The sequence below is a fragment of the Cydia strobilella genome, chromosome 15 (genome assembly GCF_947568885.1).
Source record: "Cydia strobilella chromosome 15, ilCydStro3.1, whole genome shotgun sequence".
In the NCBI taxonomy this organism is placed as follows: domain Eukaryota; kingdom Metazoa; phylum Arthropoda; class Insecta; order Lepidoptera; family Tortricidae; genus Cydia; species Cydia strobilella.
Window position 1 is genome coordinate 15,390,947 of NC_086055.1, and position 26,213 is coordinate 15,417,159.

The 26,213-nt window shown below is 41.3% G+C and overlaps 1 protein-coding gene across 1 annotated transcript in view; it reads right to left on the reverse strand.

The window, feature by feature from the left end:
* Nucleotides 1-426: 426 nt before the first annotated feature.
* The window catches only part of LOC134747669 (alpha-(1,6)-fucosyltransferase), a 37,768-nt gene continuing 11,981 nt past the window's right edge, over nt 427-26,213 (reverse strand). The window contains exons 4-13 of the mRNA XM_063682278.1: nt 23,449-23,664; nt 21,100-21,265; nt 13,306-13,492; nt 9,504-9,603; nt 8,408-8,545; nt 7,543-7,696; nt 6,386-6,559; nt 2,558-2,719; nt 1,497-1,571; nt 427-706 (exon numbers count right to left, since the gene is read on the reverse strand). Coding sequence (XP_063538348.1) covers nt 596-706; nt 1,497-1,571; nt 2,558-2,719; nt 6,386-6,559; nt 7,543-7,696; nt 8,408-8,545; nt 9,504-9,603; nt 13,306-13,492; nt 21,100-21,265; nt 23,449-23,664 — 1,483 coding nt within the window. The 3' untranslated portion in view covers nt 427-595. The remainder of the gene's footprint in view (nt 707-1,496; nt 1,572-2,557; nt 2,720-6,385; nt 6,560-7,542; nt 7,697-8,407; nt 8,546-9,503; nt 9,604-13,305; nt 13,493-21,099; nt 21,266-23,448; nt 23,665-26,213) is intronic.

The following is a 26,213-nucleotide window of genomic DNA, read 5'->3' on the forward strand; positions in this document are numbered from 1 at the left end:
TGATTCGCCCAAATTAAATTATTCACTTGGAATTTTTTGGTGAGAAAATTTGCGATTTATTTGCGGATAGGATTAAAAAAATGTATACACACCCATTTTTATTATTTATATTCAGTTACGAGCTCTTTAATTTTTATATGAGAAAAATGACATCCATATATTTGTTATATCGTCCAATCCGCTTCCACCATACTAACTATGACACAGGGTAACTTTTTAGGGTTCCGTACCCAAAGGGTAAAAACGGGACCCTATAAGACTCCGCTGTTCGTCTGCCTGTCACCAGGCTGTATCTCATGAACCGTGGTAGCTACAGTTGAAATTCTCACAGATGATGTATTTCTGTTGCCGCTATAACAACAAATACTAAAAAGTAAAGTATTAGTTATAAGAAACATGTACCGTTTGTGCCCAAATAAACATTAAAACAAAAGTACGGAACCCTCGGTGCGCGAGTCCGACTCGCACTTGACCGATTTTTATTTTATTTTAAGGATCGAAAGAGTCCGTTTCTGAGTAGAAATAACAAAATAAAATCCATAGAAAAGGTGTGTAAGAACATTTAGATAGATTGTGGTATTATATACGGCGGGGCCTATAAGTCCCCCTCCCCCTGCCTGGTGTCGTACAGCGGCACGTGCCGGTACTCGGGGAAGGGGTACAGCACGAGGTGCTCCGCCGTCTTGTACCAGGGGATCAGCCCGTTCTGAAACATTCAAAAAATATATAATTTAGTTTAATTTTTACGAGTTTCAAACCCTAATTGAACTAAACATAAAAAATAAGTATTTGCTACAAGCTTTTATTGCTGACTGCTTTTCATAGACAACTAATATTCATCGAGAAAATTCTACCAACCCCAAACACAATTAGTTTGCGTTGTTTTATCACAGAATTCCTATGGCCACCTCCTGACATCATCGTCAAATCAGCTCCATAATTATAATATTGCATTGTCATCCGATTTACATATGTATGAAAGATGTCAGCTCAATCGGAAATCTGGAAGTGAGTCTTTAGCTTCCAAGATTTAAACCACACTAACCTAACGGGGCAAGTTAAATAAAAGCAATAATCCCCCACAATGGTCCCTAAAATAAGCTACACTTTTGTGGTGATATATGCTCTCATTTTTACGAAAATCACAAACTTTCGAAAATACATCGTTTTCGAAATAACTACAAAATTAAAAGGTTGCGGAATAACCATTTACTACAACATTCTGTAGCCATTTTTTTGCATAACTTAGATTTAAATCCGTTGCGTAGTTTTAAAAATCTAAGCATACATAGGGACAGACGGACAGACACTGACAAGAGCGACTTTAGTTTTATGTATGTTATGTAGTGATGAATTTCTTTCAATTCTAAATGGAAATAAGTTAGACCCCAGGGAGTTGAGGGGTTAACAATCCCCTCATTAAGATATATATAAATGAAATATTGAAACAATTTGTTGAAGATAACTGTATTATACCAGGTGTATGTGTATCTTACCAAATTTGTTCTCCTATTAGTCCCCCGGCCGAAACCGTTCCAATGGTTGCCGGCGATGCCTATTAGATCGCCGACCTGAAACAACATTTAATTAAACAATGAGTGCAGATGTAGTGAACAATCCTTTGCCATCGTATTTTCTCGGAAACGTTCGTATTTGTCATACTACTTCAGTCAACCTCAGTACTTTTTGTACTAAGACTCACACGTTCACACGTTCGCGCGTTTCCGTGAAAATACGATGGTAAAAGGATTTTTTCTACTCGTCGACTGTAATGGTTGAATTAAGATTTCGTATACCAAACTATAATTGCGTACTTTTCATGTATGGGCTCCCAACTCAACTTTAATATTCATACGCTGTAGTCAACTATAAAAAAATTGACCAATCATATCCCATAGAAAAGACTAAACGGGCAACAATCGTCGCGCTTTGATGTCTTTTGTACTTACATTTTTGTAGTACCAATTTTCAATAATTATTTAGGTTTTATAGTAAAAAAAAGTATTATTTTAGATGACGCGTAGAAAAAGCATTGTATACAATAGTGATATAATCAAACTTTTCTATCTCGAACCTCACTTAGGCAACTCAGCAAGCTTTGTTGCCTAAACACGGTACTCTACTGAAAAGCTCTTTATTACATCACGATTGTACAAAATACTAATTCACTGCATTTGTTACAGAAATTGACTAAAGTAAAATATAGATGGCGAATATTGTATATACTTTATCCAGCAGTTTTACCGAAATAAAACAAACTAGATATTTACTGAAAATCTATTCCCAAGAAATTTAAGTTCAAGCCATTTGTCTCAAAGACGCGTTGATGTCTTTTGTTCTAAGTAAGTAAGTGTTGCATAATTTATTTATTTTTATTTTTTATTACAAGCAGATAAAACAGAAGCATACAAATGAAGAACAATATAGACAGAATATATATAACTATTATAGATGAGATGAATGAATATTATAGTTGTCTAAATTGTTGTACAATGAATATTTCAGTACAGTTCTGTATTCAAAGAGGCGTAGACGTAGATATGATTTTTGTGCCTACCTGCACAGCGATCTCCTGGTTGTTATTCGGTTCATGCAGCATGATGGCGGCACGATCGTGCGCGTTTTGGCCACCGAAGTAGTAGATGTCATCTAATGAGAAGAAGCTGTTGGACGCGTCCACACGGTTGGCTTGCATCATCTCGTACGCCACGCGGCCCACCTGCAAGTGCAGGCCATCGAAATTAATTATAGCATTCCCTTCCCCGCCAACTTCACCTTTAGCATTAACTTTCCCGTTTTAAACACATAAGAAAACATATTTAAATTGGGTTATTGTGAATTTATTTTGTTTTGTAGCGGCGGTGTGTGGCGGTAGTTTTGGCGATGGTCGGGTCGGCGAGGAACTCGTATGAGGGGTATTATATGTTATAGTATAGTATACCTGACTACTGAAGGTGCAGACGAGATAATCACACATGGCCAGCATGTGCAGATCCACCAGCAGCCCTGTGAGCGACACGGGGGTGTAGCGGCGGTGTGTGGCGGCAGTTATAGTATAGTATACCTGACTACTGAAGGTGCAGACGAGATAATCACACATGGCCAGCATGTGCAGATCCACCAGCAGCCCTGTGAGCGACACGGGGGTGTAGCGGCGGTGTGTGGCGGCAGTTATAGTATAGTATACCTGACTACTGAAGGTGCAGACGAGATAATCACACATGGCCAGCATGTGCAGATCCACCAGCAGCCCTGTGAGCGACACGGGGGTGTAGCGGCGGTGTGTGGCGGCAGTTATAGTATAGTATACCTGACTACTGAAGGTGCAGACGAGATAATCACACATGGCCAGCATGTGCAGATCCACCAGCAGCCCTGTGAGCGACACGGGGCTGTAGCGGCGGTGTGTGGCGGCAGTTATAGTATAGTATACCTGACTACTGAAGGTGCAGACGAGATAATCACACATGGCCAGCATGTGCAGATCCACCAGCAGCCCTGTGAGCGACACGGGGGTGTAGCGGCGGTGTGTGGCGGCAGTTATAGTATAGTATACCTGACTACTGAAGGTGCAGACGAGATAATCACACATGGCCAGCATGTGCAGATCCACCAGCAGCCCTGTGAGCGACACGGGGCTGTAGCGGCGGTGTGTGGCGGCAGTTATAGTATAGTATACCTGACTACTGAAGGTGCAGACGAGATAATCACACATGGCCAGCATGTGCAGATCCACCAGCAGCCCTGTGAGCGACACGGGGGTGTAGCGGCGGTGTGTGGCGGCAGTTATAGTATAGTATACCTGACTACTGAAGGTGCAGACGAGATAATCACACATGGCCAGCATGTGCAGATCCACCAGCAGCCCTGTGAGCGACACGGGGGTGTAGCGGCGGTGTGTGGCGGCAGTTATAGTATAGTATACCTGACTACTGAAGGTGCAGACGAGATAATCACACATGGCCAGCATGTGCAGATCCACCAGCAGCCCTGTGAGCGACACGGGGCTGTAGCGGCGGTGTGTGGCGGCAGTTATAGTATAGTATACCTGACTACTGAAGGTGCAGACGAGATAATCACACATGGCCAGCATGTGCAGATCCACCAGCAGCCCTGTGAGCGACACGGGGGTGTAGCGGCGGTGTGTGGCGGCAGTTATAGTATAGTATACCTGACTACTGAAGGTGCAGACGAGATAATCACACATGGCCAGCATGTGCAGATCCACCAGCAGCCCTGTGAGCGACACCGGGGTGTAGCGGCGGTGTGTGGCGGCAGTTATAGTATAGTATACCTGACTACTGAAGGTGCAGACGAGATAATCACACATGGCCAGCATGTGCAGATCCACCAGCAGCCCTGTGAGCGACACGGGGGTGTAGCGGCGGTGTGTGGCGGCAGTTATAGTATAGTATACCTGACTACTGAAGGTGCAGACGAGATAATCACACATGGCCAGCATGTGCAGATCCACCAGCAGCCCTGTGAGCGACACGGGGGTGTAGCGGCGGTGTGTGGCGGCAGTTATAGTATAGTATACCTGACTACTGAAGGTGCAGACGAGATAATCACACATGGCCAGCATGTGCAGATCCACCAGCAGCCCTGTGAGCGACACAGGGGTGTAGCGGCGGTGTGTGGCGGCAGTTATAGTATAGTATACCTGACTAATGAAGGTGCAGACGAGATAATCACACATGGCCAGCATGTGCAGATCCACCAGCAGCCCTGTGAGCGACACGGGGGTGTAGCGGCGGTGTGTGGCGGCAGTTATAGTATAGTATACCTGACTACTGAAGGTGCAGACGAGATAATCACACATGGCCAGCATGTGCAGATCCACCAGCAGCCCTGTGAGCGACACGGGGGTGTAGCGGCGGTGTGTGGCGGCAGTTATAGTATAGTATACCTGACTACTGAAGGTGCAGACGAGATAATCACACATGGCCAGCATGTGCAGATCCACCAGCAGCCCTGTGAGCGACACGGGGGTGTAGCGGCGGTGTGTGGCGGCAGTTATAGTATAGTATACCTGACTACTGAAGGTGCAGACGAGATAATCACACATGGCCAGCATGTGCAGATCCACCAGCAGCCCTGTGAGCGACACGGGGGTGTAGCGGCGGTGTGTGGCGGCAGTTATAGTATAGTATACCTGACTACTGAAGGTGCAGACGAGATAATCACACATGGCCAGCATGTGCAGATCCACCAGCAGCCCTGTGAGCGACACGGGGGTGTAGCGGCGGTGTGTGGCGGCAGTTATAGTATAGTATACCTGACTACTGAAGGTGCAGACGAGATAATCACACATGGCCAGCATGTGCAGATCCACCAGCAGCCCTGTGAGCGACACAGGGATGTAGCGGCGGTGTGTGGCGGCAGTTATAGTATAGTATACCTGACTACTGAAGGTGCAGACGAGATAATCACACATGGCCAGCATGTGCAGATCCACCAGCAGCCCTGTGAGCGACACAGGGATGTAGCGGCGGTGTGTGGCGGCAGTTATAGTATAGTATACCTGACTACTGAAGGTGCAGACCAGATAATCACACATGGCCAGCATGTGCAGATCCACCAGCAGCCCTGTGAGCGACACGGGGGTGTAGCGGCGGTGTGTGGCGGCAGTTATAGTATAGTATACCTGACTACTGAAGGTGCAGACGAGATAATCACACATGGCCAGCATGTGCAGATCCACCAGCAGCCCTGTGAGCGACACGGGGGTGTAGCGGCGGTGTGTGGCGGCAGTTATAGTATAGTATACCTGACTACTGAAGGTGCAGACGAGATAATCACACATGGCCAGCATGTGCAGATCCACCAGCAGCCCTGTGAGCGACACGGGGGTGTAGCGGCGGTGTGTGGCGGCAGTTATAGTATAGTATACCTGACTACTGAAGGTGCAGACGAGATAATCACACATGGCCAGCATGTGCAGATCCACCAGCAGCCCTGTGAGCGACACGGGGGTGTAGCGGCGGTGTGTGGCGGCAGTTATAGTATAGTATACCTGACTACTGAAGGTGCAGACGAGATAATCACACATGGCCAGCATGTGCAGATCCACCAGCAGCCCTGTGAGCGACACGGGGGTGTAGCGGCGGTGTGTGGCGGCAGTTATAGTATAGTATACCTGACTACTGAAGGTGCAGACGAGATAATCACACATGGCCAGCATGTGCAGATCCACCAGCAGCCCTGTGAGCGACACGGGGGTGTAGCGGCGGTGTGTGGCGGCAGTTATAGTATAGTATACCTGACTACTGAAGGTGCAGACGAGATAATCACACATGGCCAGCATGTGCAGATCCACCAGCAGCCCTGTGAGCGACACGGGGGTGTAGCGGCGGTGTGTGGCGGCAGTTATAGTATAGTATACCTGACTACTGAAGGTGCAGACGAGATAATCACACATGGCCAGCATGTGCAGATCCACCAGCAGCCCTGTGAGCGACACGGGGGTGTAGCGGCGGTGTGTGGCGGCAGTTTTGGCGATGGTCGGATCGCCGAGGAACTCGTACGAGGGGTATTTTTTTCGGGCGTCTTCTAGGACCTGCGGAAACACATTTATGTTTAAAATTTGAAGCTCCACGATGGTCACGTTTTTACTGTCAGCGGTTGTGGCCATTAAGGTTTAATATCTATTATAGTATCTTAGTTCGCGACCGACGTGTAATACAATAGAATGGACGATAAAGGCCCAATCATCATTTCTTTGTTATCTAAAAATAGATAGCTAAACTTTATCTTCTAAAAACATAAATACGATTGGTAACGCAATACTGGTTACTGCATATTGCGTTACCAATGGTTTACTAACCACACACCTAATTAGATGTTATTCATCTTCATTCTAGACCTGCAGCGGTAGCACGGTTGCGTTTTTATCGCCCGTTATCGTGCCTCTCACATCCTAACAACCACAGGCGAGAAAAACGCGACCATGCTACCGCCGCTGCATAATTTTAATAAGTGATCATAGATCTCGCTAGCAGTATGTGCGTATTCGCGAAACTAGTTCTACACAAACGAACTCACGGGGCAAAAGCATGTTGTAAAAACTGCAAGAAACCGGCAGAAGGCGATTATCGCTAAAAAGATCTCTTTCAGGCAACCCTTGGATTTGTTTGATAATCTTGGCGTTGTGAGGAGTTATGTTTTGTGCATGTTGCTAATAATGTCAGTATAAATAGGTAGCGCTTTTCTGAACAAAAGTCAGTATCTACGCAATACTTGTAGTATCTCCACATGGCGATCCTGCCAGTGTAACCGCGCACTTTATATGAACAAAGTGGATACAATTGAATTCCTTTTATTTCCTATTCGACGTGTGCCAGAATAAACATACAATTAAACATTAATATGTGCAACTCCAGAGTGGAAAAAGATGCTGTGTTTATCACCCAAAATTCTGCCGTGAAAGGCAATAATGATGAGACGACTGAAAGGAAGAATCACCTCTCAATCATCAGTGGCGAGATAGTTCCAATATTAGTCAGCCAACGGAGCGGTAGCTGACATTTACGGGGTACTCACGTTGGCGTCGTCGGTGGCGAGATAGACCCGCCTGGTGCCAACATGTTGCGTCAGCTCGAGCTGATCGTAGTATCTCTTCACGTGCGACATGTATTCGTGGATGTGGTGGAAGGCGGCTTCAGTGCCAACTTTGTCTGTTCTTCTTATGTGGACTCTGGGAACGGAGAGATGGAATTTAAAAATAATTTAATTTTAGCAAAATTTTCATTTTTGATACGAGCTTTTATCGCTGACTGTACATTTCTTTCCACGTGCAACTAATACTCATCTCAGTTATCACAATTTTATTAATAGGGTATTCCACAATTTTTTTATTAATGGTATCAGTCGATCAGGCTTGTTTTGGGGATCAAATGTCTGTATGGGACCCATTGTCATAAAGCAATACAAGTTGCGTTTTTGTATATTGTTGCTGTACAATATATTTTTTTATAAAATATAAGGAATCGAAGGGTATTTTTTATAAAATGTAAGGAATCGAAGGGTACCCATTATTTAAGTTTAAGTTACCAATTTATTGTGATAAATTGCTCAAATTTCTATCTATTTAACTAGATTTAGTTATAAAATTCAACATGTGGAAACAACCCTATTGATCAGTACGGTTTCACTCACTATTATTTTTAGTTGCTTTTGGCGACATGTTTCGGATTCTTCGGGAATCCTTCCTCAGGCGCTCGTCGCGCGCGCGCTGATGGGGCGGGGGCGGGGGCGGGGGGCGCGGGGCAGTCCGCAGATGGATGGATGGAAAAGCGACTAAAAATTATAGTGAGTGAAACCGTACTGATCTAAATATTTTGAAATATGTCTCACGATAGTTTAAGTTCGTCAACCCCATTACTTTGACAATTTCACATTTCCTTACCCAACTATGGGAGTGTTGAAGTTCATCTTAGAGATGGTCTCGTTGATGGCTTTCTGCATGCTCAGCCGTGGTTTTAATATGTATTTGAGTATCTGCCCGATCCACCATGATGACGGGTCACCGTTGAAACGGATTATTCTGAAAATAGAATTTGTTACGATGTACTGTCCGCGCGCGAATTCCGTGCACGGCTGAGGAATGTTAGGAATGTTGGGCGTCATGACCGAGTGGTGTCATGTTGTACGTACGGGCGCGGCGCACACCCTCCCACTTCCTCGATCCCCGAATGCACGGAATTGGCGCGCGGACAGTGGACCCAGTAAAGACATACACATGTAAACACTGTAATTTCAAAATTTGGAATAGACCTAAATTCAAATAACATTTTTTGCTTCTTTTGGCCTAAAAAATGCGTGGTCAAAATCTTTCGGGTTCCTCGTGGGCACCGTGTATGTATTGAAAACACATTACGACAGTCATACATGGTAATTATAGTATGAATTTTCTCAAATGATTTTTACGCATATGACCCTAAGGGTTCATCCATTAATTACGTCACACGAATTTGGAGGTTTTTTGAACCTTCCCCCCCCCCTCCTTGTCACACCTGGTCACATTTGGCAAACCCCTCCCCCCTGGTGTGACGTCACATTTTTTCAATGAAAGCGGCAAATGGAATTAAGTAAGTATTATTAATATTTTATCAAAATATTCATGACAAAAGAAATATTAGTGATATTAAACCCAAAACGGATTAGGAAAGAAAATTAAACGATTATTGCTCCAGAAACTTGTTATTTAACTGTACAGCGAATAAAATAATTTAATTAAGTTACAAAGTTTGTGACTCCCCGCTCCCCCATGTCACAACATGTCACATTTTCTTGACCCCCTCCTCCCCCCCTAAACTTTCACAGATGATGTATTTCTGTTGCCGAGCAGAATAATATAAATATTTAAATGGGGCTCCCATACAACAAACGTGATTTTTTTGCTGTTTTTTTTTCCGCAATGGTACGGAACCCTTCGTGCGCGAGTCCGACTCGCACTTGGCCGGTTTTTAATAGTTAAAAGGTTAAACAAATGTGAAACATACCTATGAGCCAGATCCTTGGGCACGGCTAGTGGTAGAAATTTGGGTTTCTGCGATATCGAGTCTATGAACGGCAGCGATACCACTTTGGCGTCGTGTGATACTGAAATAGAATAACACATTTTTTTAAAGCCATAGTTTTTTTTTTATACCACGTCGGTGGCAATCAAGCATACGGCCCGCCTGATGGTAAGCAGTTACCGTAGCCTATGGACGCCTGCAACACCAGAGATATTACACGCGCGTTGCCGACCCTTTTAAAACCTGTACACTCCTTTTTAGAAGAACCCCATACTGTAGCCCCTCGAGAAAACCTCGGCAGGGAGCTCATTCCACAGCCGAAGCGTCCGCGGGAGGAAATTCCTCTTAAACCGCACAGTACGCGACCATTTAGGGTGTGAGGATGAATACCCTGCCGATGGCGAGCGGTGCGGTGATAGAAAGCGGCCGTTGGCATCATGTCAAACAATTTTTCAGAGCACAGCCCATTGTACAAGTGGAAGCATAGTTAGTATGGACCCCATAATTTTAAGAACTTAATCGCGTAAACTTTCGTTTACTATATGGCCAGACCTTTGCGCGATGAAGTCCCGTATTTGTTGATGATGGCCAGCAGTTGACCTTTACGAGCCTTCATTATACACTTATCTTAACCACTTCGGAGTTATCGTCCCAGAGCACACGCTATGGGTTGGTTGCACCAAACCGTTTGTCACCGTTAAAGCGTTCGCTAAATGGGGCATTTTCTATGAAAAAGGACCTTATTGTCGATGGCGCTTACGCCGCACAGCTTCGCGCGGCATTGTATCTATATCGGAGCATCGTTAATAATGGCGTAAGCGCCATCGACAATAAGGTCCCTTTTTATAGAAAATACCACTTTTTTTTTTGTATACTAATTTTAATAGTATTCGATTGAGTGATGTTGATCAGTCTGTTAAGTATGTTTGGTGCAACTGGCCCTATGTCTTGTCACCACATATACCTAATACCTTCATGTGTAAGGATGGTATTCCATTGGTCCAATAACTTGTTCCAATGTGTATTTGCGTCTCACATTTTGCTTATTGAGAGAGTGAGACGCAATGTACATTGGACAAAGAAATTGTAAACAAAAATATGTAAAGCCTAAAAAAGTCATGCCACAGACGGGGCCATATTTTGTAATAACTGCGGCCATATTTTATAATAAAAACGTCAACTAACAAGTATGCCGCCGGGCATTCATCTCGGCTTCGGACACAAGAGACTGCCTCTTCTCTCTGTCTCGCTCATTAAAATACCATCCTTGTCTCACTCGCAGCTCACCCAGGTGCGCTTCTAATACACCTCTCCAACCAAACAAGGCACCTAGATTTAACACAAATGTTAATTCTGTGTAATTGGGAGCTAGCTAGATGGTTGGCAGTCCTCAACTGTGCGTTTCTCCAGAACCTTCCTGCCTCGCACATTTAAACCCGAACACGCTATACATCAAAGATCACTTTCGGTTCTATGTGTGAACGGCACGTCTGTACACGCGGCATGCGTCATTGTGTGAGTAAATCATTTATCATTTTACTTTTTATTATTAAGAGCTGCACCACGCTGCGCGCAAAAACCCGCATTGCTGACGTCGGTGAGAAGACTGCTAGGCTCAAATGGGACTGGGCCGGTCACGTCTGCCGCATGCATCCAGACAGATGGGCTAGCATAGCCACCAAATGGATGCCAGAAGAGGGGCGCGGACCCGGCAGGCCCAGACGGAGATGGCGGGACGACCTAGACACCTTTCTCAACAACTGGCCGGAGGAGGCACTATATCGGGAGTCGTGGAAGACAAGGGGGGAGGCCTTTGCCCAGCAATGGGACACCATAATAGACTAGTAAAAAAAAAAAAAAAATATTAAGAGCCATCAAGTATATGTTTACATACTATAAATAGTCACTAACAACACGCTATTACGATTTTATCAGTATACAACAATTTCTACAACATCAATTATTCACTAAGCCGTGTTTTATATCTTTATTATAAAAATAGCTTATACTTATAACCTATACAGAGATTATACGCCCTTTTGGAATAAAACGGTTGAACCATTGATTAAAAAAAGAACTGCGATAAAAACTGGTCTTTAAACCGAATAAGATAAGGTATGTTTTTAATTGACTGGCTCTTGCCGTAAAGAATAGGCGTAATCATTAAGCAGTTTTCATTTATATAGCATGGTTAAAGATTTTTCATTACCAGGTTCCTTATCACCTAATGACATAATACACGAATTATGGGTTAATAAGTTATAAATTAGAACAGGGCGCACTACCGATCGTTGTAGAGATCCTTAGGGGAGATGTACCTGGAAAACTGGACGTCTTTCAATTCTATTACAATGACGTCCGGGACATTTGAGAAACGCGGAACAGAAGCCAAAACGTAGAACCCCTTTTGACAACTTAATGAAGTTAAAGTGTTCACCGAGAGGATGCTGCCCCTACCCTTGTCACGGGACTCGCCATGGTGCCCATGGTGTAAGACTAATGAGATCATAGGTAATGAAATCTAAAATATACTAGGCTAATAAAACGGTATCCAATTTTATCTTCAACAGATATCACCGGGCTAGGGGTCGCGGGGCGAACCGACTCAGTCACGACAGACGGTGACTCGCTCTCCACAAGATAGGACCCATAACACAGGGCGGACACGCTATACATCAAAAATCACTTGCGTTTCTTTGTGTGAACGGCACGTCTGTACACGCGGCATGCGTCATAGTGTGAGTAAGTTGTTTAAAAACAGTACTGAGCGGCCGGCAGACGGCCGTCAATCTGCTGTCGCGGGGCGAGGTCATTCGAGTCGGGGAGGGGCGGGGCGTGGCCGTTCTATATGATAATACTTATTCTGTGCCCATAAACAGCGACATCAAACATTGCTCGTCCGGAGGTAGAGAGAAGCCGCTGAGGGTTTAGGTATTTACTCAGGCTTCATTGATCACTGATCAGTCACTGCCCGGGTGGAACACGTTCTCCCAGCCTATGTTGTACCACCAACCACAGTGGCGTAACTAGGGGGGGAAGAGGGGGCAAATGCCCCGGGCGCCATCCAAGGGGGGGCGCCAAAATGGGCAAAAGGCAGGGAAACGTTTGTCAGTCGTCAGGGGGCGCAAATTTAGTTACTGCCCCGGGCGCCATATCCTCTAGCTACGCCCCTGACCAACCACCACCCCTTGGAGTTGAGGATGAGCATGAGCTCACGCGAATATGAGACATCATACTATGTGGAATTGTGGTGGTATTTAGACCCACACACACACACACAAGATTTATATTTTGTAGTAATAGGTGCATATGCTTGATGAAACGCAAATCATCAAGAGCTTATCGACGATATATTATGATCCCCCTTAGTGGCCTTAGTAAATACCATAAACGCGGTAGCGAATGCCATTCTCGCATCAATTGACTTTCCTTTGAGTAGAGACGATTTAAATTATTATTTGGAGCCTTACGTGTCCCACTGCTGGGCAAAGGCCTCCCCCCAATTTCTCCACAGATCTCTGTCAGTGCTGTGTCTGGCCACTCCTTCAAAAAGGAGTCTATTTCATCCCGCCATCGCCGGCGAGGTCAGCCAAGTTCCCGATTTGAGTTTTCGGGCTCCCACTCTGTGGCGATTTTGCCCCACAACTCATTCGGCATTCGGCAGACGTGACCAGCCCAGTCCCATTTTAGCTTGGCCGCCTTCCGAGCTACATCGACGATTTGGATCAAATTTAAATAACCTAAAAAAGCATCATGGTAGATATGATGGTGGATAAGTATTTACCTGACCACTGCACGACGGGGTCGTCGTACGAACTGGTACAGGTATCAGATATCGGGTGGAACACGTACTCCCATCCCTTATTGTTGTACCGCCACCCCTTGGAGTTGAGAATTAGCGTCCGCTCCGTGGCGTACGAGAATATCAGGCAGTACACTATGTGGTGGAGTTGACAGCCGAAGCCGCAGCCCTGGAATGAAAAAATTACAACAGTTACTTACTATGAAAAAGTCGCAACTTTGTTCTTACAAATCAAATGTGATTTCAAATGCAAAAATAATTTTTATGCAAAAAACCGGCCAAGTGCGAGTCGAACTCGCGTTCCAAGGGTTCCGTACATGACATAATTTAAACAATGTAATAAAACTATGAAAACGGATTATATCGCGTATATTGAATTTATAATACATCCCGACGTTTCGAACCCTTTACAGCGTTCATCCGTAATCATAATCCGTTTTCATAGTTTTATTTCATGAGTAACTAATGTCCTCCTCGCCGTGTCCGACGACGGCGACTCCAACCGTTTTTAATGGGAAACATGGAACGCTCTAATGTGGCTTGCGAAGCCAAACTTGGTTTTGAAGATGCGATTGCATGGTACGCAATGGAGCTGGCCGGCTGAATTGTAGGTGTAGGTGTACGAAGGCTTCGTGAGTAACTATCGCAGTAACCGAAGACAATATTTTAAACAATGTATTTTTTATGTGAAACGTGAGTCAAAAACTAAGTAATTAAATCCGACTTACGCTTGACTGCACATTTCTAATAGGTTTTCCTGTAATCTATAGGTAAAGATCTATTTTGTGTAGTTTTTTTCAAAATTTTAGACCCAGTAGTTTCGGAGATAAAGCGGTGGGGGGATGGTAATGTTTTGCCTATTTTCTTGAATAACTTCTAAACTGTTTATCATAAAATTATTAAAAAAAAAATTGAGATTCTCACAATGAGCTCTTTCATTTGATATGAAAAACTTTATTTTTGAATTTTCTCATTTATCCCTCAAAAGTGGCCCCCGTGTTTAAAATTCATTTGTTTACGTTACATTTCCGTCTTTGGGTCACAAACTTACATATGTATACCAAATTTCAACTTAATAGGTCCAGTAGTTTCGGAGAAAATAGGCTGTGACAGGCGGACAGACAGACAGACGCACGAGTGATCCTATAAGGGTTCCGTTTTTCCCTTTTGAGGTAAAGGTTTAATAAAAACTATGAAGTTATTACCTACAACGAGCGGATATCCAGACAAAAAGACCAATTATGTGTACCTAAAGCTCGCTTGAAACAAACGACAACTAGTCCATATTTTATGTGTGTTAAAATATATAATAAGGTTCCAAGAAATATAAAAAATCTACCTCTTAATCAGTTCAAAAGGAGCTTGTATGCCTGGTTATGTGACCTAAATGTGTATTCTATAGATACGTTTTTTAATGTTAAATGTACATAGTAATAATATGCATGTTGTTGGATAAGACTTGTAAATAGGCTATGTCTCTGTATCTTGTTGGATCTTTAATTCATTAACAATCCAACAAAAAATACAGATCATTTTTTGCATGCTTGTCTAAGTAGAATATGGAGAACTTGTAAACACTATATTTATACCAACCCTATGTGACCCATATTCCGCAAATAAAATTCATTAATTCATACGGAACCCTAAAAAGGGACAAAAATAGTAAATAATGTATGTAACCACGAAGTAAATTTACAAAATATGAGGAAAATCAACCGGAATTTAAAGTCACTCACGCCTATCGCCGCAGTGAACGTGTTAATGTGCAAGTTAAACGTTATAAATTGTAACAATGTAGTAAACAGCATCAATATTATCAGGTTTGATGTCAGTAAATGTAGTAAATATAGTATTAAAGATAAATTAGTCATAGATAACAGAAGAGTTTCTAAACAGAGGCATAGAGTAACTTATACTAGAGCGGTACTGTCATAGTAAATTTTGTAACCCCAGTAAATTCACTGCCATCTGTCGACACACTTTAAAACTAAAAATGAAGATTTATAAAAATACGATAGAATGTATTTAAATATAGATAAATGATTTTTTTTATTTGCATTAATTATTTTTATGATTTTGACCCATGTTCTTTCACTGATATGCGTTAAGATTGTTAAATAACAAACGAAACCGTCAACGCCATCTATACGACTGTAGGCCAAAACTAGTAGCGCCCTCTGAACGAGAATCAAATTTTCTTGATTTTCGAGGCACGTTTTTTCCTTAGACTGTATCTATCTATTACGGAGTTATATCTATCTTTGACAGAGGTCAGTAGTTCAAAGTTGTGATGATGTAAACTTGAACAATTAAGCATCTAATTTTATAACAAGTATATTGTACTTCGTCTGAATAAACTAAAGAAGCAGATAAGTATTTTGACACACGATTAATAAACGAATTTTTGGAGTTATTAATTGGCTTTGGTTTCATTGTACCTTAATTTCGTTATATATCCATTTACCAAAATTCCCAGGTATCAAAACGGAATTGTTTCGAAATGTCTGAATCCCAGAATGCCTATTTTTTTTCTCATAACACCACATATTCTCATTATACCTTAACTTCAAATTGCCGTGAAAAATACCTAAAACTTAAATTACCTACATTAATTAATGCTGTGTTATATGTGTCTTCAATTCCAGCAGATCATTAAAAAAAATCGTTAATGAAATTTAGGATAAAGACAGTGCCATTATGATATTTAGATGCAATGAAACCAAATCATTAATTGTCCCGTTATGACATTGATTTAAAACGGAATTTGAAACGTAGAAAAGGTTACATCCCTACTAATATGTAAGTCATGGAGACTATATAAAGGAGCCAAATCTCTATGTATGAAAAGTGTCCATCAAAAATCAGTAATTAGGCGGCGCCACCATACACCGAAATACTACCAAAAACAACCTACGTAATTTGGTCGGGTTATTTGTTGCCTTATATCATAGAGTAACTTATACTAGAGCGGTACTGTCATAGTAAATTTTGTAACCCCAGTAAATTCACTGCCATCTGTCGACACACTTTAAAACTAAAATTAAATATTTATAAAAATACGATAAAATGTATTTAAATATGGATAAATGATTTATTTATTTGCATTAATTATTTTTATGATTTTGACCCATGTTCTTTCACTGATATGCGTTAAAATTGTTAAATAACAAACGAAACCGTCAACGCCATCTATACGACAGTAAGCCAAAGCTAGTAGCGCCCTCTGAACGAGAATCAAATTTTCTTGATATTCGAGGCACGTTTTTTCCTTAGACTGTATCCATCTATTACGGAGTTATATCTATCTTTGCTTATATGGTTCATGTTATACTCATGTCCCAGAGCCTAACTAGCGCCACCGGAGAGATTAGGAACTATTATTTAAAGCTGAAACCGGTCACTTTTGCAACAATTCTGCCATAAGAGATTGGCATCCTTTCTATACCATCCATAATGTAAGTATAACAAATGCCAAAGTAACTCAAGAGATTTTGACATACATATTTTGTTTTTCCACGTTATCCGTTATTCTTAAAAATATTTGTGTTCACTAGAACTGATTCACACTATTGTGTTAATAAGGTTACCGACAATACCGACGTGATGTGTCGAAACCGACAAATCATGTCGTCACAGCGGGGGCAATGACCCGAGCAGGTGCAATGATAGTGTAATTATAGTTTTGAAGCTAAGAATAGTTATAAGCCAGTTTGACGGCCGAGGTCTTGACGATGGAAGTAATGCCATAGGGAGATGAATGAAAGATACGCTTCAGTCTAATATCAAATGTTATACTTTATAATTAAATCTGTTGAATCTATTTAATTAAAATAAAGTCGTTTTTAAAACAAATCATGTCGAAGTAGCGGGGGCAATGACCCGAGCAGGTGCATTGATAGTGTAATAGCTTTGGGGCTGAAAATGGAGTTTTATTTATAAGTTAATTTGACGGCCGAAGTAGTGATGGAAGTTATGTCAATGGGATAGGGAGATGAATGAATAATGTACTACATTGCGGTATATTGCAGACCGGGATCTTCTATTACATGACGAAATTAATCAACCATCTATTTTCAGATATAATTTACTTAATACTCGTATTGTGTACGACACTACGACTGTACATAATGTAATTTAAACTTTCAAGATTTTTACTCATTATCATAATCGAATATTTAGTAGTGTGTCGACCGATTAACATCCTTAGAGCGCAAATCGTTCAAGTTAATAAACAAGACCAAGTACGGGTAGTTCGAAAAACTCGCGCGGCTAAAAGATGTTGATGTCAACTTTAGCCAGTCTTCTTCGAGACCACGGGGACAACGCCGTCCTCGAAACGTCGGAGGTAAATTTAAAAACTTAATTATACGCGATTAAGTCTTGTTATGCTAAATAATAATGTATTGTGTCTGAATTTGTGTCAATTTTATTATATTTCTTTGGCACGCTCTGAATTAATCGACAAACTAATTGTTTTGCCAATTTTATTGCCGTTTTCACGAGCACTTACAGTCGGCAAATAAATAGCCGTTACCGAACAGCTATAAAAACGGTTTTTACGATTTTCTCAACTACATAAGCGATCATTGATATGAGAACTTCTCAGTATAGCCTTACGACGAATACTGGTAGAACTAGTGGCTCTGTGAGCTCTAGACCTCTCGAGTCTGTCTTTGCATAGCTTAAAACTGAATAAACCATTTAGTTTTTACCAGTCAAAACGGTAGACGGTAGGATTTGCAATAATAAATACGACGCATTGTTGTTGCCCACCAGTTCCTAGCGGGTAACAATGACCCGGCCAATTTACGTAGGTTGTTTTTGGTATGTTGTCAGAAATGTAAAACGTATTTTTAATTTCGTCGCATTGCGTATGTGCTGTCCCTCGCGAAACACGAGCGCACGCATGTTTTTTCTCTATATTATTGTACCTCTATGACTGAGAATCACTTTGTTAGTTCATTCGTCTATTTGTCTCTCCATCGCTCAAATATGCAAGAGCGATAGAGGCAGAAAACGAAATATCATTTTTTAATTTTCACGGTAAACCCATAGTACCAACATCGACTGTTAGCAGACCGATTGTATGCCTAACTGCGACGACATACGGCACACAATTGATCAGTTAAGAGTGATATTGGTAGTACTGCTGAAGAGAGAGAAATGCACGCAACAGAATAATTTATGAATTCAGAATTAATAAGTGAAGGTCGTGAAGGTTGGATAAATTTATTGAACAATGTTTAATATGAAAACAGAACATTAATGAATGTTTTCATATTTCGAAAAATATTCAAAGACTCAAATAGGTACAAATTGTTATTGAATACTCAGAAGTTTCAATGGAACTTTAATGAATTCGCAGTAAACAAAGGCAACCGCACAACAAATAATTTAAAATTACACTGTGCAGTCCACGTCAACCATATATTGTGTATAATGTTTATCTACACATTTTTATGTGTGCATTATTAGGAGTCATCATCATCCTCGCGTTGTCCCGGCATTTTGCCACGGCTCCATGGGAGCCTGGGGTCCGCTTGGCAACTAATCCCAAGAATTGGCGTAGGCACTAGTTTTTACGAAAGCGACTGCCATCTGACCGTCCAACCCAGGGGGGAAACTAGGCCTTGTCGGGATTAGTCCGGTTTCCTCACGATGTTTTCCTTCACCGAAAAGCGACTGGTAAATATCAAATGATATTTCGTATATAAGTTCCGAAAAACTCATTGGTACGAGCCGGGGTTTGAACCCGCGACCTCCGGATTGCAAGTCGCACGCTCTTACCGCTAGGCCACCAGCGCTCTTAGGAGCTCTTAGGCGCTCTTGTGCATTATTAGGAGTAATGCGAAAAATGTAAACATATGACGTCGACTGTAAAATAAGAACATAAAATAACCGATTTTACGCGAGGCTATTCATCGATCCCGAGCGACGCGAAGGCCGATATAGGTCGAGGGTAAAATGGGTATTTACTCCGTTTTTAAATTCGATCGCGAGGAAAATATACATATAAATAATTAAAGCGTATTTGAAATAATAATTTAGTCCACAATTTCACCAGGATAAAGTCCCATTTTGACGGATTAAGAACTTGCATGCGATTTTCGTTACTTTGCATAATTTGATCGGATGAATTCATTGTAGGAACAGTCGGGGACATTCCCGGTGAACCACTTCAGAAAAACCGGCCAAGTGCGAGTCGGACTCACACACGAAGTGTTCCGTACCATTAACTATAAAAACGGTCACACATCCAAGTACTGACCCCGCCCGACGTTGCTTAACTTCGGTCAAAAATCATGTTTTTTGTATGGGAGCCCCACTTAAATCTCTATTTTATTCTGTTTTTAGTATTTGTTGTTATAGCGGCAACCGAAATACATCATCTGTGAAAATTTCAGCTGTCTATCTATCACAGATCACGAGATACAGCCTGGTGACAGACAGACAGACGGACAGACGGACGGACAGACGGACAGCGGAGTCTTAGTAATAGGGTGCCGTTTTTACCCTTTGGGTACGGAACCTTAAAAAATTACCTATAAATTATAGATCCTTACGAGCGAGCTAAACTCCGCCTCCCATAGAGATAACCAATTACGATGCATTTAGGATTACTTATGTTAATAAAGAAAATTTGCCACACTGGATGCGTTCTGCGGGCAGCGGTCAGGTCAAACCCGCAATTTGTATGAACAACATTGACAGCAACCTTTGAGGTTGAAGTAATATAATAAGGACAGTTTATAGGTATTAATTGTTGTTGTTTAGGCTAAGCTTCGCCTCCCCATAAAGATAACCGATTAGGATGCCTTTTGGATTTCTTATTCTTTTGCAAATGCCGGTCAAATAAACTTTACCTGAGCTAACCTTTTTTCTTTCAACACCCACATTTTTAAGTGCCATGCTATTGGTCATCACTTTTATGATATCGCCTGACCGTCTGCAAGACGTTTAAACGATTTTTGCCCTTACGGTGGTTCACCGGGAATGACCCCGATTGTACCTACTCTGTACACTGTACTGTGTCTCTGTGTGTGTGTGTCTGTTGTATATTGTATTTGACATGTAAAACTATGTTTTATAAAGGAATAAATGAATGAATGAATGTAATGTATCGAATATTGGCTGCAATTCTTAATCCGGGCTTAATGTCTGCGTTTCATAGGATTTTTTATAGCTAAAACATACCTTATTCAAATTGCAGATGACTTTCCTCGCATCCTGGCAATCTGACGGGTTCCGGAGATGATATAACCTCCTCTGTATGAGGTCACTGACGTTGGCCGCCTCCGTTTTCCTCCATTCGTGGTAGCCGTCCAGCTCTGGTAGCTTCTCCTGGTCCGATAGGAGGGAGCTGAAGAGTTTTCTTAGTTTAAACATACCTTGTTTAGATTACAGATGACTTTCCTCGCATCCTGGCAATCTGGCGGGTTCCGGAGATGATATAACCTCCTCTGTATGAGGTCACTGACGTTGGCCGCCTCCGTTTTCCTCCATTCGTGGTAGCCGTCCAGCTCTGGTAGCTTCTCCTGGTCCGATAGGAGGGAGCTGAAGAGTTTTCTTAGTTTAAACATACCTTGTTTAGATTACAGATGACTTTCCTCGCATCCTGGCAATCTGGCGGGTTCCGGAGATGATATAACCTCCTGTGTATGAGGTCACTGACGTTGGCCGCCTCCGTTTTCCTCCATTCGTGGTAGCCGTCCAGCTCTGGTAGCTTCTCCTGGTCCGATAGGAGGGAGCTGAAGAGTTTTCTTAGTTTAAACATACCTTGTTTAGATTACAGATGACTTTCCTCGTATCCTTGCAATCTGGCGGGTTCTGGAGATGATATAACCTCCTCTGTATGAGGTCACTGACGTTGGCCGCCTCCGTTTTCCTCCATTCGTGGTAGCCGTCCAGCTCTGGTAGCTTCTCCTGGTCTGATAGGAGGGAGCTGAAAAGGGATGTTTTGTTTTGTTAGGTTGTAAATGAAAGCTAACCATGAGGGATGTAGAGTCGGTAAAGTACATGCACTGATAGAGTTATGTTTATTACCTACTAACAGTACTAGTTTCTGCCCGCGACATTGCGTAGAATTAGTACTTTCATATCCCGCTTCCATAGTCAATTCTACCCCCTTAAAGTCAGATTTCTACTAAAGTATCCTATGTAAGGACATAGACGGGGAAGGCCCCGGGACTCCTTCGACATCATTTATAGTATAAATAGTAGTGTGACTACTTATTTAAAAAAAATCTTAAGAAAGTAATTTAATTTGTTCTTATAGTAACCATGAATCAATCAAAACTGTTAGTAGGGCTTGTTTATGTCTATTATTTCTCTGAACACTCAGTGTAAAGGTCATATAAACTAAAAGGAATGGCGTAAATAAACAAAGATTTAGCAGAAATGTAAACATATCTGGACTTCTAGGAATCCTTAACGGAAGATTGATGTTATGCGATGCTTTGCTTCAATCGATTCTCGGTATTATCTGTGATTCAGCTCAATTGCACAGTTGCTGTCAACTGTGCTTTCGGAGAGTGTGCCGAGGAACTGCACAACCTTTTTTTTTTAATCTTTATTTATTTATAGAGGGTTTTAAGTTTTAAACAAATGCCACCCTCATAGTGGCTCTCTAAAAAAAACTACAACAGACTAACTTTCACTATTTCTAAGTTGAATGATGTCTTTGACCATATTATAAAGAAGCCCAGCCTCTTCTGAGGCTGGACAAGCCAGGATACTATTGACCCTGCCGAGGTCATAGCACCTGACATTAAGCAGTCGACGCTGCGCAGCACCTCGGCGACATTCCATTGTAACATGAAACACGTCTTCAACTACTCCGCATAAATTACATTTGGGCGAGTCAACTTTACGCATCATAAACGCATAGCTATGCACAACCTTATTCCTCCGTCCCATTTTTACCATCGGACTACAAGACAAACGGAACTCCGGCATCGCTTCATGGTAGGAACTCCAAAAATACGCACGAAGCGTTTTGCTTCCACATTTCTTATGCGAACTGCCAAGAAGTGGAACGCACTGCCTGAGTCTGTGTTTCCGCATGAGTACAATCTGGGGCTCTTATTAGGTAAGCGTGCTCCACCGTAGACCGCATCGTCACTTACCATCAGGTGGGATCGTGGTCAAACGGCTGCCTATTCATCATTAAAAAAAATTGCGAGACCATACAAATATTTCATCGAAGAAATTCGAAAAGCTATAAAAACCGCCTTAGTTCGTGTTGACGCTAACGCTAAACGCACAAAGGTTACAAGGGTTTTGTACGTTTGAGTTCCTTGTTGTTCTTTGTTGAATAAAAAAAAGGGAGTGGGAGAACCTGGAGATTCTCGTATTCTTCAAAGATTACAAGATATAAAAAGTAATACTAACCTTTGCCTGTCATTAATCTGCTCCATAATGTTAACTAACTTCTCTATTTTCACTGTTCTTTATAACATTATTCAGTTCATGGCTTGTAGTACCACAGCTCTTTAGTGTTAGAGTGCATTTCGCTGAAATATTTGTTTTCTTCCAGGGTAAATAAAAGTAAACTAACCTTTGTCTATCATTAATCTGCTCCATAATAGCAACTAACTTATTTTCTCTATTTTCACTGCTCTTCATAACGTTGTTCAGCTCATGGCTTATATAGTACCACAGCTCTTTAGTGTTGGGGTGTATTCGACGTCTGAGGTTCTCGTCTCCAAGGGTAAAAAAAAACAATAAAAAGTAATACTATACTAAACTCTGTCTATCATTAATCTGCTCCATAATAGCAACCTCTTCTCTATTTTCACTGCTCTTCATAACGTTGTTCAGCTCATGGCTTATATAGTAACACAGCTCTAGTGTTGGGGTGTATTCGACGTCTGAGGTTCTCGTCTCCAAGGGTAAAAAAACGATAAAAAGTAATACTACTATACTATACTAACCTCTGTCTATCATTAATCTGCTCCATAATAGCAACTAACTTCTCTTCTCTATTTTCACTGCTCTTCATAACGTTGTTCAGCTCATGGCTTATATAATACCACAGCTCTAGTGTTGGGGTGTATTCGACGTCTGAGGTTCTCGTCTCCAAGGGTAAAAAAACGATAAAAAGTAATACTACGATACTATACTAACCTCTGTCTATCATTAATCTGCTCCATAATAGCAACTAACTTCTCTTCTCTATTTTCACTGCTCTTCATAACGTTGTTCAGCTCATGGCTTATATAGTACCACAGCTCTTTAGTGTTCGAGTGTATTCGACGTCTGAGATTCTCGTATTCTTCGGTCGGGCCCTGGCCTGAGTCTAGGAGGAGACTAGGGTCTAGGTCTTTGAGATTGCTGCGTAACCTGGAACAAAGGAAAATTTTAAGAGGTGGTACTTGTTTCTAATATTACTTTTTTTTTTTGAAGCAAGCGTTATACGATAGCAAAAAAACTGTAGCTGATCTTTACGCGACTACGGAAAGGGTTTGCCCCTGCAAACAAGTTTCAATGGAGGGGTATCAGTTTATCTCTGCAGCTCACAGTACGTATGTAGGTAAATATGTTTATGCCGTGTACTGCAGCTTCGCAACTGCCGAGCCAATTTTGATGAATGAAATGAGGATCGATCTTTGTATAGCGGGATGGTTTTTTTAAACCGACGTTCAATCAAATAAGTTTCCGTTTTGAAATTTTGTAATGTCCCTGCTTCTTTGCCAAACTAATTATTTCATTAAAAAACAATATTTCAAAAGGATAATAACCGAAAACGGATCACACACAGGCGGAGCTGCCCAAACATCTACAGCTATACCTACGCTTATAAATTAACGACGATAATTGGGATCAAATCGATAAATTGGGTTCAATCGTTTAAAGAGTAGGTAAATTTAGTAATTGGCAGGGGAATAAACAATGTTTCTCGTAGACTAAACATAATCTAGGACAGACAGTATATATGTACACACCCGAGTATTGAATACATTAAAATTAAATAATTAAATAAAACAACTTCATATTTAACTCAATTTTAACTACAAACAAGTTCTTCAACTCAATTTACACTACAATTTTAGAATATTAAACATATTAATAACGGGTCACTCACGTATCCGCCGGTCCGTCACCGTCGTCGCAAGCTCCTGATGACGCTACTCGGTACGGAGTGAAACATGTCGAGCGTTTTCGACTTAAAATACGTGAGTGATTAATATGTTTAATATGTCTGTGTCTCACGGAAGTATTGTCAATTTTAGAATAATTAAATAAAAAACAAAATGGCAAACGTGAAGTGGTCTTATCACTTAAAAGCGAATTATTGTTAAGTATTCCAAGTGTCAATAACAAGTAGGGGTCCATCACTTCACAGTCACACCCTGAAGCAAAATACGGCCCGCGAGTCCTTCCATGCCGGGCCGATAAAAAAATATACGTAGAGACCCTTTGGTTAAAAAGTTTGGAGGCTCTGAAGGGTCTAAAAGACGCGGATAAAATCCAGTTTACCTATATCATGTATAAATTAATCTACCCTGACATTCTGTAATTTACTACCTACCTATTCAACATACAAGCATATGTAACCAAAGGTACAAGCACATTGTCGGTTGTCGATAAGGTTGATTTCTAATTGCAGCTATATGGAAATAGCGCCTTACTGACAAGCGACAATAGGTACCCTTTTGATTGAAAATGGCACATATGGTGTAGGTCCGGTTTAATGTCAGCCTGGTAACACCTGTCCTACCTATATATTTACGTGATATAACTAGGTCGATAGCCATGTTTCAAGGTAAGCATCAATTATTCCGAGCTTGATAACGATATCGGTTGGTCGGCTTTTGTTACCAATTGTAATGGGTATTTTTTAATTGCAGTAATTATGTAAAGCTTCATTTATATGCAGCTCATGCCGCTGCCCGTGGTTGCCAGGGGATTTTTTGATGGCAACATTTCTTAAAAATAAAAAATATCTGTAAGTAGTTATGAATGAATGAATAATATTTATATTAGGACAAGTCCCATATTGTGACATACAATTACAATTATAAATATATCAACAAATAAAGTACAAACTTACACAAAAACACTACTACCTACTACAATAGTTATTTACGATACAAGTGCGAAAAAGAGGAAATTCGAAACGAGTGGCGATAAATTAAAACACGACCGAAGGGAGTGTTTTAAATCGACACGAGTTGCGAATTACCTATTCGCACGTGTATCGTACAACGTTTTACAGTACATATGGCAGTTTAAATTTTTGACATAGTTACGAAATGTGCTTATTTACGCACTAGTGCAGAAAAGTAGCACCATATGTACTGTAATAGCTATTTATGCAACAAGTGCGGAAAGTGTATGATTTCCGACGAGTGGAATTTTATAAATTTTATAAAGGAATACGAGTCGGAAATCATCTTTACGCACGTGTATCATACAATATTTACTATGCATTGTGCGAGTAAATAATAGTTATTTGTTATACAAGGGTGCAAAGTTGTATTTTACCTGCGAGTGTTTCAACACACGAGAAGTAAAATACATTTGCACCCGTGTGTAACACAAAACTTTTCCCCTCACTATAGCGAGGAAAGTGCAACATCCACAGGCGTTAGATCATCTTCATCACTGGAATCACTAATTTTTTTACGATATTATAACAGAAAACACTAGAAATTCTGATTTTTACGTGAGTCGGTGAGAAGAACAGTAAAAATTTTGTTGACAATGTTGACATTTCTGTTCTGACGTATGAAATGTCAACGATGCGTTTTGAAATTGCATCGACTCAACTTGTGCGTTCAGAATTATATTTAACATCATTACAAAAAATCTAAGGTTTCTTATGGAATTTTAAGGTTTATGACTTAAAATTATTAAATAAAGCTAAATTTGGTATTTTTTATTAGATT